Raw genomic sequence first — 13,966 nt, 5'->3', positions numbered from 1 at the left:
ATGCCAGCAGTCTCAAAGCTGGAAAACAAGAGAGAACAGCTTCTCCCTAGGGCCTCCAGAGAATGCAGTCTATGGACACCTTGGTTTTAGTTCAGTATAATCAATCTGGGCTTCCAGTCTCCAGAGCCGAAGGATGACACGTGTTGTTTAACGTCACCTACTTTGTGGCAGTTGGTCACAACAGCATAAGACTAGTACAGTCTAAAGCAAGTCTATTGGAGGCGGAGGGGGAGGCAGGAGGTGGAGTGGATGGAGCTGGTCTCCTTGCTGTAACTCAGGAGGCCACACCCAGCCAGCAGCACCCCATGAGATTCATCAGATCACCTCCATTTTAAAGATTAGGAAACCGAGGCAGGCCCAGGGAGAGCAGGAATGACTTATCCAAGGTTTCTCGGCAGTTTCTCTGGGAACTGGTAGTGACTGAGATGGCCCAGTGCCACTTCTTTTTTGTTGTTATTTTATTTTTGGCTGTGCTGGGTCTTTGTTGCTCCATGGGCTTTTTCTCTAGTTGTGGCACACAGGCTTCTCACTATGGTGGATTCTCTTTTTGCAGAGCACAGGCTCAGTAGTTGTGGCGCAGGGGCTTAGTTGTTCTGTGGCGCGTAGGATCTTCCCAGAGCAGGGATCAAACCTGTGTCTCCTGCGTTGGCAGGCAGATTCTGTACCACTAAGCCACTAGGGAAACCCTCCAGTGCCACTTCTTTAAGAGCCCTACAGGATGCAGCAGGCAAAAGGGAACAAAAAGAAGCCCATGTCTGCATCCTCCAGATTCTCCCCCTTCTTGTGGACCAACTCTAGTAAGAACGACCAGCAAAACGTATTCATTTCCTCTGCCGAGGCCAACAAGAGCTGTTTGAGAACTGGGGAAGTCAGCGACTCTGGGTCAATGTTGCTCAGATAGGAGGAGACTGGGGAGAAATGACCACATGGGGGCTTCACCTTGGGGAACACTGAGTGCCCAGCCCCTCAGTGCATCACCCAACTCCTCCACATTCTGAAAATCCCGGGGCACTTATGTTGTGCACCATACCTGTTTGTTCCACGAGTGAAGCATGCTCGTGCAGTCCAGGTTTGTCCTGAGCCCTTGAGCAAATGTATTCAAGAGATCCCCGCAGGGTGATGAGAAAGCCCATTTCTTATTCCACTGCTAGGAGCGTGTGCTGATGTTAAAGCAGTTTGGCAGTGTGCATCAAGGGTTTGCTATAAGCTCACATCCATTATTTACAAGAAAGAACAGAACATTGGAACGTGCCTAAATTGATGACTTGAGGTTCCTGGTAAAACAGTTACAGTTCACTGCGTGTGACAGAAGATTCTCACATGATATAAAGTGATGGTGACAGAGACTTAAAGGACATGAGGGGAAAAAGAATGAGCATGTGGAATTGTATCTAGTGTGATGTCAGCTGTGGAGAAATGTAGGAAAATAAGCTAAACCATCAATCCGGGACTTCTGGATCATAGGTGCTTCTATTTCCTATGCTTTATATTTTACTATCTGAATATTTTACATTGGATTTATGATAAAGAGAAAAGAGCTTCATATCCTTTAACCCTGTAAGTTTCTTTCTGGAATCTTTCAAAGAAAATAATTGTAAATACAGTTTACAAGCTGTATACACAGAGATGTTCCCTTCATCATAGTTTTTTAAATGAAGATATAATTCACGTATACCATAGAAGTCTCCCTTTAAAGCATGCCATTCACTAGTTCTTAGTGTAATTACCCCCTAAAGGAAGCCTAACCTCTTAGCAATCACACCCCATTCCCACTTTATCTCCAACCCCTGAAATCACTGATCTGCCCTCTGTCTCTGTGAATTTGCATGTTCTGGACATTTCTCGTAGATGAATGCATACAGCATATAGCCTCTGTGTCTGGCTTCTGTCACCCAGCACAGTAACTTCAAAGTTCATCCATATTGTAGCGTTTGCCAGTACTTCATTCTTTTTTTATGACTGAATCACATTCCATCCATAGACCACATTTTATTTGTCCATTCATCAGTTGATGGCCCTTAGTTGTTTTCACCTTTTGGCTATGGCAAATAATGCTGCTGTGGACATTCTTTTGGGTGGATATATATTTTTGTTTCTTTTAGGTATACACATAGGTGTAGGATTTCTGGCTTACATGGAAACTGTTCGACTATTTGAGAAATTGTTGAAATGTTGAATCATGAATACTTACACTAATGGAAATTAGGAAATAATGTATCTATTGATTGTAGGAGAGTGCTTGTGTTGTGTGCTTAGTCGCTCAGTCATGTCCAACTGTTTGCAACCCCATGGACTGTAGCCCGCTAGGCTCCTCTGTCCACGGGATTTTCTAAGCAAGAATACTGGAGTGGGTTGCCATGCCCTCCTCCAGGGGATCTTCCCAACCCAGGGATCTAACCCGTGTCCCTTGTGTCTCCTGCATTGACAGGTGGATTCTTTACTGTAAAATATATTAATCCTCCTTCCCTTAATAAACAAAATGTTTGTAAAAATGCAGCGTACTTATTCTTAGGCCAGGTGCTGGGGGTCAAAGGCAGTTGAGACAGGGTATCATTCTCTGAATCTGCTGTTCAGATTTATCCATCTATTTATCAGGATGACACATCCTCCAGGGGCTTCCCTGATGGCTCAGCAGGCAAAGAATCCGCCTGCAGTGCTGGAGACACAGGAGACACGGATTTGATCCCGGGGTCAGGAAGATCCCGGGAGGAGGAAATGGCAACCCACTGCAGTATTCTGGCCTGGAGAATTCCATGGGCAGAGGAGCCTGGTGGGCTGCAGTACTTGGGGGTCACAAAGAGTCAGATTCAACCTAACGACTCAGCAACAACAATGACACCAATTAAGTGAGCGGGGTTCAGCAGTGCTGGAGGAGCGAGCTTCCCACCTGTTTGTTGACTAAATGAGGTCATATATATAAGAGATGCTTTGAATGCTCCTGTGCTTGGCCATTTTCTCTAGGCTTATGCATGAATCTAGAATAGCAGAGATGTGCTCGGAACTCAGTTTATCTTCAAGTGACACTGTGTTGCAGTTTGGTCCCATTGGGACTTGAGTCATGCACAGCACCCTGCTGTTACTCGTTTGACTTGGAACCATGCCACCACTATCCCATTCCCTACCTGCAAAGGAACTGTGCTGTGAACGTTGGTGTTTGGGGCCGGGACAGAGGGTATGCAGTAGGCTCATCTTGTGATGTTGTGGGGTTTTGAGCGCATTGTATTTAAGAGGACTTCCAAGGGTGTGTTTTACTTTCTATATGTATATTTCTGTTTTGATATTGACTCCTAACTTCTTAAAACCATATGTTTAAAATGAAGATGAGACCAAGCAGCGTTGTTCTGATGGTGTTGATCAGTTTGTAAAAGCTGCTGAGAGAGACAGAACTTTGTTGTCAAACCAGTTTGGGGAAATAACATGTTCAAAATTCATACTGGTCTTGTGGGGTTTGGCAGTGGTTGTGGTGTCTCAGTTTTCTGGGGCGAGAGACTAAAACAGAGATGTGGGAAGATTGAGTTAGTGAAATTTAGGTTATCAGATTCTCATGCATACCAGTCACTGTGCGTTTTTAGAGACAACTGAATAGATAGCTGCCCTGACTCAGACAATTTTAGGGGTGGCCTGTTTTATACCACAGCTGTCCTGTCAATCTCTGTGATCATGGGGTGTAGGGGAGGGGGAGGTTCTATTTATCTGGAAAACCTTTCCTTTATCTCTCTGTGTCAAGCCAAGCTTTCCTGGATCAGATTTACTTCAAGAAGAAACGTCTGTAGACAATATGCTTTTGTTGTTTTTCGCCAGAAAACAAAGAGGATCCTTTGCAGTTTCTGACTCCTACTGAGTAAAGAATCCAGGCAGTATTTAGTAGGCATCTCCTTGTATCGTTACCATGCTTGTTTGGCTTTTTGCCTTTGGTCAGTGGTAAACATTTAACTCCTTCGCTTATGCCCGGTGGGGGTTGGGGTGTAGATGAAACTTACAAATACATTTTAAATACATTGACACTGTAGTGTACAGAAACCGAAAGTTGAGACCGGGGAACACTTGTCAGAGAATAAGAACAAAACATAGGTGCTCTCGTGTTGTGGCAGAGCCACATTCCATTGTCATCAACTCATTAAGCATACAGCTTCGAAGATGCTTGTTTTACCTGTTTTGTAACTGTCAATATCTGTTTTCACTGGTATTAAGGTTGCGTTGTGGGATAGTCATGCTTTTAACCATGAGTATACTGATACTGTTACTGATGATTATTTAGGCAAAGTCATTGAGTTATTTTTCCAACCAAATAGTTGGAACAAAAGCAGTCAATTTATTAAGATGATACAGAATTTTGTATTGAAACCAAATTCTAGAGTCCAGTCAGCAAACTTAGGTGAAATTGACCTCACTTTTACATTTGCTTTCATAATTTTATTTTGCAGGATAACAAAGCCATTGACCTTTGCTGACTGTGTTGGGGATGAACTTCCTTTAGGATGGGAAACTGTATATGATAAACAAATTGGAATTTATTACATGGACCACATAAATAGTAAGTAGAATGCCACGCTTGAGTTGTTATATATGATTGAGTTTTCATGTTGATCTCACAGATGCTAGGAACTCTTTCTGTAGAGTGAAACAATTGTTACTCTCCAACACAGCATTAAAATGGATTTTATAAATGTCGTCTGAAGTCTTCATTAGCTGAGTTGTTCAAAAATTGAAGCAATTGTACTTTGGCTTGTATGTTGCCCAGGACTGCATGGAATATGTTGAATGCAGAGTTTGAATACCTAATAGAAAGAATAAATTTTATAAATTTCCCAGGCAGTCTGGTAATAGAAGTCGCTAACCAAATGAGGAGAATATTTCTTGCAGAGTGGAATTTACAAGTTCTTGGAACAATAAATGCCCACATAATTATCTGAACTTCATTTTGTCTTATCCCTTTGATTTTTAACTGTAATGTGCCAAACCTTTTGGAGCTTTGGGAAGGGAGAAAATGATATAAAGACCACAGCTAAAATCACAGGTCCTAGACCATGCCAGCCTTCTCTGTAGAATTGTTGGGAGCAGTGGTTCTCATCTCGGGCTGGCGTTACCTCCAAGGGACACTTGGTGGTATCTGGGGGCATTTTCAGGCACTCAGCCTGCAGTGATTTGGCTCTTAACCAATGCCTGAGCAGAGGGGTAAGTGTGGCCCCAGCCTTGCCACCCTCCGCGGTAGTTACCCCATGGGCAGGAGGCCTTCTTAGGCAAATCCTCTGCTGACAGGATGGATGTGGTGCTTAGCAAGGCTGCACCCAGGGGCCACGCTCCCCTGGCCTGGCTGCCGAGCACCTCAGGGCTGCATGCGGCTGGAGTTTCTGGCCATCTGGGCCACCTTCCCCTCAGGTCAGGGCTCCACTGTCTCCGGGCCCTGGTGGTGTTACTGAACGGCACAGGCATCAGCCTTACATGACTTTTCTGGAAAGCTTGCCAAGGCCTAGGACTACCTTGTGCTGGCTCATCTCTCGTAAACCCTGCTCTCCTCCTGCTGTGTCCCCTTCTTTGCTGTGGGTGTGCCTTTCTCGCCTGCTCACTGAGTCACAGCAAGTTTTACAAAGCACCCCTCCATGCTGGCCACTCAGGAAAGTGAGACCCAGGATCCACCCTTAAGGATTCGATATGACACACTAGACATGGCCACAAACCTGGAAACCAAGTAATCACCAAGGACTTTCTTCCAATCACCTTGAGTATAATTGGGGTGACCCAGCACCATGGAGGATGTGGCTGAAGATGTCATCTCCAGGGTCATGCCACCTCCTCTCTCTGACACCTTCAGAGAACCCAACTTTTTTTTCTTCCCTGAAGACAAGAAAGATTTTTACTGTGATAATGGGCCAAAGACCCCATTCCAGAAAACTTGTTTCTGAGAATCAAGCTCTTTTTTTCTGTAGATTTATTTATTAATTTTTTTTTTTTAACTGTGATGGGTCTTCACAGTAAAAGTAAGTAAGCCCACATCTTGCGGATGTGGGCTTTCTCTAGTTGCAGTAAGCAGGGGCTACTCTCTAGTCATAGTTCTCAGGCTTCTCATTGCAGTGGCTTCTCTTGTTGTGAAACACAGGCTCTAGGCACACGGGCTTTAGTAGTTGTAGTGCATGGGCTCAGTAGCTGTGACACACAGGCTTAATTACTGTGCGGCACGTGGAATGACCAGGGATTGAACCCATGTCCGTTGCATCGCAGGGAGAATTCTTAGCCACTGGACTACCAAGGACGCTCCCCTGGAATCTTAACTCTTGCTAGCACAGATGTAAGGGGAAAGCTCTTTAAAGACAGAGAACCTGAGGAGTCACATGTTAGTTGGAACTGCGCAGATTGACAGTGCAGTGAGGGACCAGAGGGGCCCTGGGGTGGTCACCTTCGGGGTTCCCAAGACCCTTGGCCCTGGTCAGAGTGTGAACGATGCCTGTCGACCTTAGTGAGTCTGATGCCTAAATCATCATCAGAGACATCTGGGCACTTAAAACAGCTGTGGCCTCCCCCTGCCTCCCACCCAGGTCCGCTGAATCTGAACTCCAGGGCTAGATCAGGACCCTGAGTTTTGTTATTTTTTATTTCTTTTAAGACCCAGAGAGGCTTTCCAGGAGGGGCCCTGGGCTAGCATTGTGAACGGATAGGGGATGTTTCTGGAAGATTTCAAAAGAAACTTACTTTAAACATCCTAGTGAGTGCTCCTGTGTATGTGTGTGTGTGGTGGGGGTGGGGTAGAGATTACATAGAATTTACATTTGTAACCATTTTGAGGTGAGATGCACAGATCGTAAGGTTCACCATTGAAAAGTGTACAGTTCAGTGGAATTGGGTGCATGGAGTGTTGTCCAGCTATCACCTCTGTCTAATTCCAGAACATTCATCATGCCCTGATAAGACCTTGTGCTTTAAAAGAGGCTCATGTGGTATAGAATCTGAAGCAGAGTTGGGAAGGTGCCTGTGGCGAGCACTCAGAGGATGGCTTTTGGTGGGATAAGGCAGGCAGGTGTTTTGGGAGAGAGGTTCTGAGAGTCTGATTGAACTAAGGGGAGAAGGAGGGACATCCCAGCATCAGTCACTATTATACACAGGGGCAGGAATGGCCAGTTCTGGAGGGCCCATGAAATAGACTGCGTGAGGGATGGGGGGCAGGTGTACTCTGAGGGTAAGTTCCTGGTTGGCTTAGTGGGTCGATGAAGATGAAGCCACTTATTCCAAGGGGGCAGGCAGAGAAGCAGGCGCTCGTCAGTTTGGCTTTCTTTGGGTTGCTGTGGTTTGGGTAGCAAAAGGGCGCTGTGTGAGACTGAGTTGTTTTGGACGAGTGACTTAGAAGTACTTTGTGTCTGTCCACGTGATGCCTCTTGGAGGCAGGGGGAAAGAAAAGACGTGCAGTCGGGAGAAAGGTTGGAGCCAGAGGTAGGCGTGAGCCCTTTGGAGAGCTGGTTGAATGACAGAGCCAGAGTGGCAGGTGGGGGATTTATAGGAAATCCACGAAGGATGCAGAAAGTTCTGGTCTGGCATGGGAGGTAGGAGAAGGGGAGCAAGCCGGTCCAGGTACAGCAGAGGCAACAGCAGCCCAGGTTGAAAAGGCAGGGAGAGAAAGGTTGTATGTGTCTCTTAGTTTGAGAGTGATGGGCTCCTTTAGGTTCCTGTCCACCAACATTTACTCATAGATAGCTAGTGGGAAGCTGCTGTATGATGCTAAGATGCTACTGCTAAGATGCTTCAGTCGTGTCCGACTCTGTGCGACCCCAGAGACGGCAGCCCACCAGGCTCCCCCGTCCCTGGGATTCTCCAGGCAAGAACATTGGAGTGGGTTGCCATTTCCTTCTCCAATACATGAAAGTGAGAAGTGGAAGTGAAGTCACTCAGTCGTGTCTGACTCCTAGCGACCCCATGGACTGCAGCCTACCAGGCTCCTCTGTCCATGGGATTTGCCAGGCAAGAGTACTGGAATGGGTTGCCATTGCTGTATGATGCAGGGAGCTCAAACCAGGGCTCTGTGACAACCTAAGAGGACTGAGATGGGGTGGAGGTGGGAGGGAGGCTCAAGAGGGAGGAGACATATGTGCACTAATGGCTGATTTACATTGTATGGCAGAAACCAACACAGCATTGTAAAGCAATTATCCTCTAATTAAAAATAAATTAAAGGGGCACTCTTTCCTCTCCCTTCTGAAGTCTATGTGAGAAGCTTTCTGTCTTTTTTACTTTAATAAACTTTAAAAAAATTAATTAAAAAAATTATCTGGTATCGTCTTCCCCTACGCATCTACAGAGCTTTCTTCTCGACCCAGGCATGGCTGTGTTGATAGGAGGTGACCCCAACTCTGGGAGGGTTCAGCATACAGATGCTTCCATGATGTACATCATGGTCAGTCATTAACTTTTGTATTGATTAGTCACATAACTGCATGATTATTCAGCCTAAAGATTGGACTCGGAAGACCCTCATGTTCTTCCCCTTTCCATTTCAGAGCTGACCCAGATTGAGGATCCCAGAGAGCAGTGGAGGCGGGAGCAGGAACGGATGCTAAAGGAGTATTTAATTGTAGCCCAGGAGGCTCTCAATGCCAAGAAAGAAATCTACCAGATTAAGCAGCAGCGCTTCGAGCTGGCCCAAGAGGAGTACCAGCAGCTGCACAAGATGTGTGAGGACGACAGCCGCTCATACACCAGCTGTGAGTTGAGCATCCCCCTCCAGGAGCACGTGGGGCTTCCAGAGTCAGGTCTCTGCAGACCCCGGGCGCAAGTTGAGCAAGACAGCTGCGTAAAGTGTCTGATCGCCTACTGTTAGGTAGTCAGCCTCCCATGCCCGCATCCAATGTCACGCCCTACCACTCCATTGGCAAGTGTTTGTCAGGTGCCCACTCAACACGGTGGAGCTAGGATAGGAGAGGCCCCTGCCCTCCTGGAGTTTCCATGTAGGGAGGGGGGGCAGGGAGAAAGCAAGCAAGCACAGTTTTAGGTAGTGACACGAAACCACCTCCTGACTCACATTTGTCAGCGTGGAAAAGGGCTTCCCCGGAGACCCCTGCTCGTCTGGGGTGATCCTGGGGAATTCCTTACGATGCTTTTATTGCTCAGGAGCCTCCACGCATGTCAGGCCCCTGTCTCTTTATAGCATCCTTTCTTGCGCAAGACACTGAAGGTGGAGAAACTCAGTATAACGCAGGGGAAGCGGGGAACTCTGCCCAAGTAAGATGGATGCACACTGATGCTCTCCAAAGGGAACCTCTCTGAGTTTCAGAGCCTGCCGAGCTTGGGCTCCTGTTATTAGGACTCAGGAGATGCACAGGAACAGAAGGAATCACTCAGAAGCCAAAGCCTCTGGTTTCTGACCCATTCAGTCACTGCCTGAGCCAGTCCATTCTCAACAGAGTTGTCACACTTAACCGCCCACTGAAGGTGTGCGTGGCTGTGACTCGTCCAGTGGCAGTGAGCTTGGGGAGAGTGTATGAAGTTGGTACCGCTAGATTTTATCTTATAAAAACCTAAATCTGATTGAGACTTGGAGGGACTTACCTGTGACGTGAGTGCCATGTTGCCAGGCTTGTAGCTCTGATGACACAGCTTTGAACGTTAAAGACATGCTCAAAGCTTTGTTTATCCTGTGTTGCAGGTCAGAATGGAGTTGAGGCGAGGGGGCCAGACATCTTTTTTACTGCAACTGCTGTCGAAGGTGAATAAGCCATACAAGCTGTGGAGAAGAGAGCGGTGAGGGTGGAGTTTGCCCCCTGTAGCAGGAATTTAGGTAGCTGTGTTTCTATGTACTATGAAAGATTGCAGGCTCAGGTATGATGGTGTGTAGTTTCCAGGCTGCTTCATCTCTTGCCCTTCACCTCTTGGTATGTACTAGGTTTTTTCTTGTTTGTTTGTTTGTTTTACTGTCCATCAGAATGTGATGGGTCAGCTTCATGCTAGTTTTTAGGAAAAGCTGGTTTCTTTGTAATTTTCTTTATTTGTCATCTTTTTCTCTGATTTTGGTATCAGGATAATATTGACCTCCCAGAATGAACTGGGATATGTTTCCTCCTCCCCAGTTTTTGGAAAGTTTGTGTGGGATTGGTATTGATACTTAATTCATTGGCAGGCAAATTCTTTACCACTGAGCCACCTGGGAAGCCCAGTGTTGATACTTTCTTAACCGTTTGATAGAATTCACCCGAAAAGTCATCTGTTTCTTTGTAGGAATGTTTGTAACTATAAATTCATTACCTTTAATAGACATGGGCCTGTTCAGGTTTTCCTGTTTCTTCTTGAGTCAGTTTTGATGTTTGTGTGCTTCAAGGAATTTGTCTCTTTCATCTAATCCAAAAATCAGTAAGCTTTTCTGTAAAGGATCAGATAGTGAGTATTTTAGGCACCAGAGGTCATATGGTCTCAGGTGCAACCACCAAACCCTGTTGTTACACTGCAAAAGCAGCCAGACATGACATGTAAATGACGTGTGTGGTTTGTTCTGATAAAAAGTATAAAAATAAGAAACAAGCTGAATTTGGCCTACAGGGAATCTGCTGACTGCTGATCAAGCTGTCAAGTTTTTGAAGTTTTCATAGAATTCCCATGTGATTCTTTCAATGTCTAGACTCTGAGCTAGTGTCCTCTCTTATTTGTGATAATAATAATTTGTGCTTTATTTTCTTAATCAGTGTAGCTCAACCTTTATCGGTTATATGTAGCATTACAGCAAACTGGATTTTGGTTTTCTGTTTTCTTCCCCTATTTTTATCGTTTTTTAATTTTTTTTTATTGATTTTTTTCTCTTTAGTTTTTCCTTCATTCTGCTTAGTTTGGCTTTAATTTCTTTTTCTGCCTTCCTAAAGTGGGAGCTTAGAGCATTGATTTCAGACCTCTCGTTTTCTCATATAGCCTCTAAAGGTATAAATTCTCCTCTAAGTACTACTTTAACTGCATCCTACAAATTTTGGTTCATATTTTATGAACCAAATATTCATAATATTTTCTCATTTTCTTTGTGATTTCTCTTTTGACCCATGGATTGTTTTAAAAGTAAGCTATTGGAACTTTTTAAAGGTGTGATGTTGTTGATTTCTAATTTGATTGTGGTCAGAGACTAGACTATGTAAGATTTCCGTTTTTGACGTCTATTGAGATAACTGTATGGCTCAGCATATGGTCTCTTTTAAATGATCTCATGGAATTGTGCCTCCAGGTTGCATTTGGCTGAAGCAGTGGCTTAGAACTGTTTCTGAGAGTATGGTTAGTGATTCTAAACCTTTCCAAAAGTTGCTTGGTAGGAGTAGGTTGGGCCATATAAAATTGTCACTTTTGTAGCTTAAAAAGGGCCAGTTATTGTCAGTTTCATATGATTCAACCTAATAGAGTATTTCTTCCCAGGCAACTGGTCAGGTTTGGTTAGGTCTCCAAAGAGACTTTCCCATCAGTCTTGCTAAGAATTGATGGAAAAAGAACATAACAGAAGAACCTGGTAAGAAGTTTCTTGCCAGCAATTGAAAGGAAAAATTAGATGATGAGAAGGTATGTCGGACTTCCCTGGTGGTACAATGGATAAGAATCCGCCTGCCAATGCAGGGGATACAAGTTCCATTCCTGGTCCAGGAACATTCCACATGCCGCAGGGCAACTAAACCCATGCGCCCTACAGCCCGTGTTTCATCACAAGAGAAGTCACCGCAGTGAGAAGCCTGCGCACCTCAAGGAAGAGCAGCCCCTGCTCTCTGCAATGACAGAAAGCCAATATGCAGCACCGAAGGCCAAGCACAACCTAAAATAAATAAATAATATAAAGGGAGAGAGGAGGTATGTCTATGTACTGGTTACTGTAATGGTGTAGCCAGGACTTCAGTTGCAGACCATGTGGGGACTCAGGACTGGAACCCTTGATGCAAATATAGGAAGACCTAGTTGCAGCCTATGGGATTCCACACCCAGCTGGAGGGGAAGACTCCCGGAGCATCGCGGAGCCTAGAGCATAAAAACATCCGGGACTTGTAGTCCTCTGGAGTTGAGACATCCCTCAGCATCAGTTTTTGTATTTCCATGGGCTTTTCCCTCCCCAGACATTTGGGAAAATAGGGAGATGCAGGTAATTTCATTCTTCCTGTGCCCTGTAAAATTTTATCAATGCCCAGTAAAAAAGTAACAGTCCAGATGCTGTCTTTAAAGTCGTGTATGAAGAAACATTGAGTCAAGGAAGGTGATGACTCTGTGGTGTTGATTTGAGATCCTGAGACTCCACCTCCCAACCCACAAGAGGTGCCTGCATAGACTCCATCTCTGCCTCTACTCATGCAGTAGAGGAGGCCAGGTGGGGCCTCCCTATTTTCATGAAGGGCTGGAAATGCCAGTGGCTCTTCCTAGAGCCTGTCTCCTCAGGGAGAAAAACTGTGAATGGAATCTAGGAATTAATCCAAGCATTTTATCAAGTAGCTGCTGTTCCTGGGTTTTCACCAAGCTCCTTCAATTTGCCATTTAACCTGAACTCCATTGAGGATACTTCTGTTACATATGACTCAGGCAAACTATTTCTGGCCACAGGCTAAAGTTCAAGACAGTCATTCTGGTGGCTTGTGCTATAACAGCCCAGACCTCTGTAAGGTCTGGGCTCATGTCAGGAGCTGTTGGTGGCAGGATCCGTGGCATACCTGGGCCCCTGTTGGCCATCCAACAGGTCTCACATAGCCCAGATCACTCACATTGTTAATCATCCAAAGCAGGGAGGTGTCTCTTTGCTTAGGTACTGGCAGCAGAAGGACCTTGGGACTTAGCGCCCGTAACTTCCTTCATTGGAAGTGACTCAAACTAAAGGAACCATCATTGAATGGCCTAGTGTTTTCCTGAATTGTGACTGCAACATCGTGAAGCATTGTGACATGGTGATATTACTTTCCTTGTATACACAAGAAAAAATATTCGGTAGACTGGTCTTCTTGAAGGTTACACCTCCAATGAATGGTAGACCTTGGATTTGAGCCCAGATCTTTTGGTGGAGCTAGTTATCAGTGCTGTGTATACTATTTTGGAGACATGGAAGAGTCAGCTTGGAAGAATGGATCATGTGATTTTGAAACAGCCTGCCCTCCCATTGTTCAAGTGACCCGGAAATAAGGACCGACTGTAAACTGACAGGTCATCTGGCAGTTTCACAGCACCTGAAGGGACACGTGATAGGCAGAGCGCTTTTTACTTCTCGATTTCTTCATGGCCCACAGTGGGATAGCCAGACTACTTGTTTAGTTTTCAACAGAGAGTTCCTTAGCACCTGGTGTTGGGGGGACACAATTTATCTCTCATGGCTGATTATAGGGGGGAAATGAGGCAATAAAGGTAAACAGCCATTTCTAATATTGGCGCAGAAGGGCATGGGGGAGAGCAAACACTCTCTTCCACAGCCTTCACAGATTTCCCCCTGAGTTATTGAAGTCCACAATAAAATTCTTGTTTGTTGGAGAGGAAAAATTTCACATCAATATTGGGCCATCTGGTGTCTGAGAATATCCAAGCCTTAACCTTTCTTGTCTCTGACCAAAGCAGAGTCTGCTTTGCTGGCTTTGAGCAGACACGTCCCCATGAGACTAGGAGCTCAGCTCAGCTATAGTTCTTTGTGCTCAGGAACTAGCTGACAGGGGCCCTGGTCCTGTGTGATGCTCTATAGAGCTCTGCCATTGAACTTCTCTACCATAGACTCAGTTTCTGAGACACACCAAGTACTTTCTCTGCAGCTCCATCTTGTAGAGTTTTCTCCTACTTTCTTCACTGCAGTATGTTTTTCTGTTTATCTTCTTTTAACACTAAATACATTCATTATTTCAGAAACTTTTTTTTTTTTTCATTCTTCCTGAGAAACTGGCCTCCAGCTGCATTCCGATGAAGTATGTGACCATTGCAGGACCTTTTGGAAGGAATTCTTGCTTGGGGTAAATTATAGTCTGTACCACGGGTCAGCAAAGTTTGGCCCACAGGCTGAATCCTAGGC

General features: G+C 45.3%; 1 protein-coding gene across 4 annotated transcripts in view; it reads left to right on the top strand.

Annotated features, from left to right (window-relative positions):
- WWC3 (WWC family member 3) overlaps window positions 1-13,966 on the top strand; it is a 110,130-nt gene that overhangs the window by 35,925 nt on the left and 60,239 nt on the right. For 2 of the 4 annotated variants that reach the window (XM_005228501.4, XM_005228502.3), the window contains exons 2-4: window positions 4,425-4,534; window positions 8,484-8,687; window positions 9,629-9,688. In XM_005228501.4, coding sequence (XP_005228558.4) covers window positions 4,425-4,534; window positions 8,484-8,687; window positions 9,629-9,688 — 374 coding nt within the window. The remainder of the gene's footprint in view (window positions 1-4,424; window positions 4,535-8,483; window positions 8,688-9,628; window positions 9,689-13,966) is intronic. The other 2 variants (XM_005228503.3, XM_059883909.1) reach the window with 1 other exon arrangement.

This window comes from Bos taurus, chromosome X, assembly GCF_002263795.3.
Source record: "Bos taurus isolate L1 Dominette 01449 registration number 42190680 breed Hereford chromosome X, ARS-UCD2.0, whole genome shotgun sequence".
Taxonomy (NCBI): Eukaryota; Metazoa; Chordata; class Mammalia; order Artiodactyla; family Bovidae; genus Bos; species Bos taurus.
The sequence above is the reverse complement of the archived record's forward strand: the minus strand, read 5'-3'. Positions and strand labels throughout refer to the sequence as shown.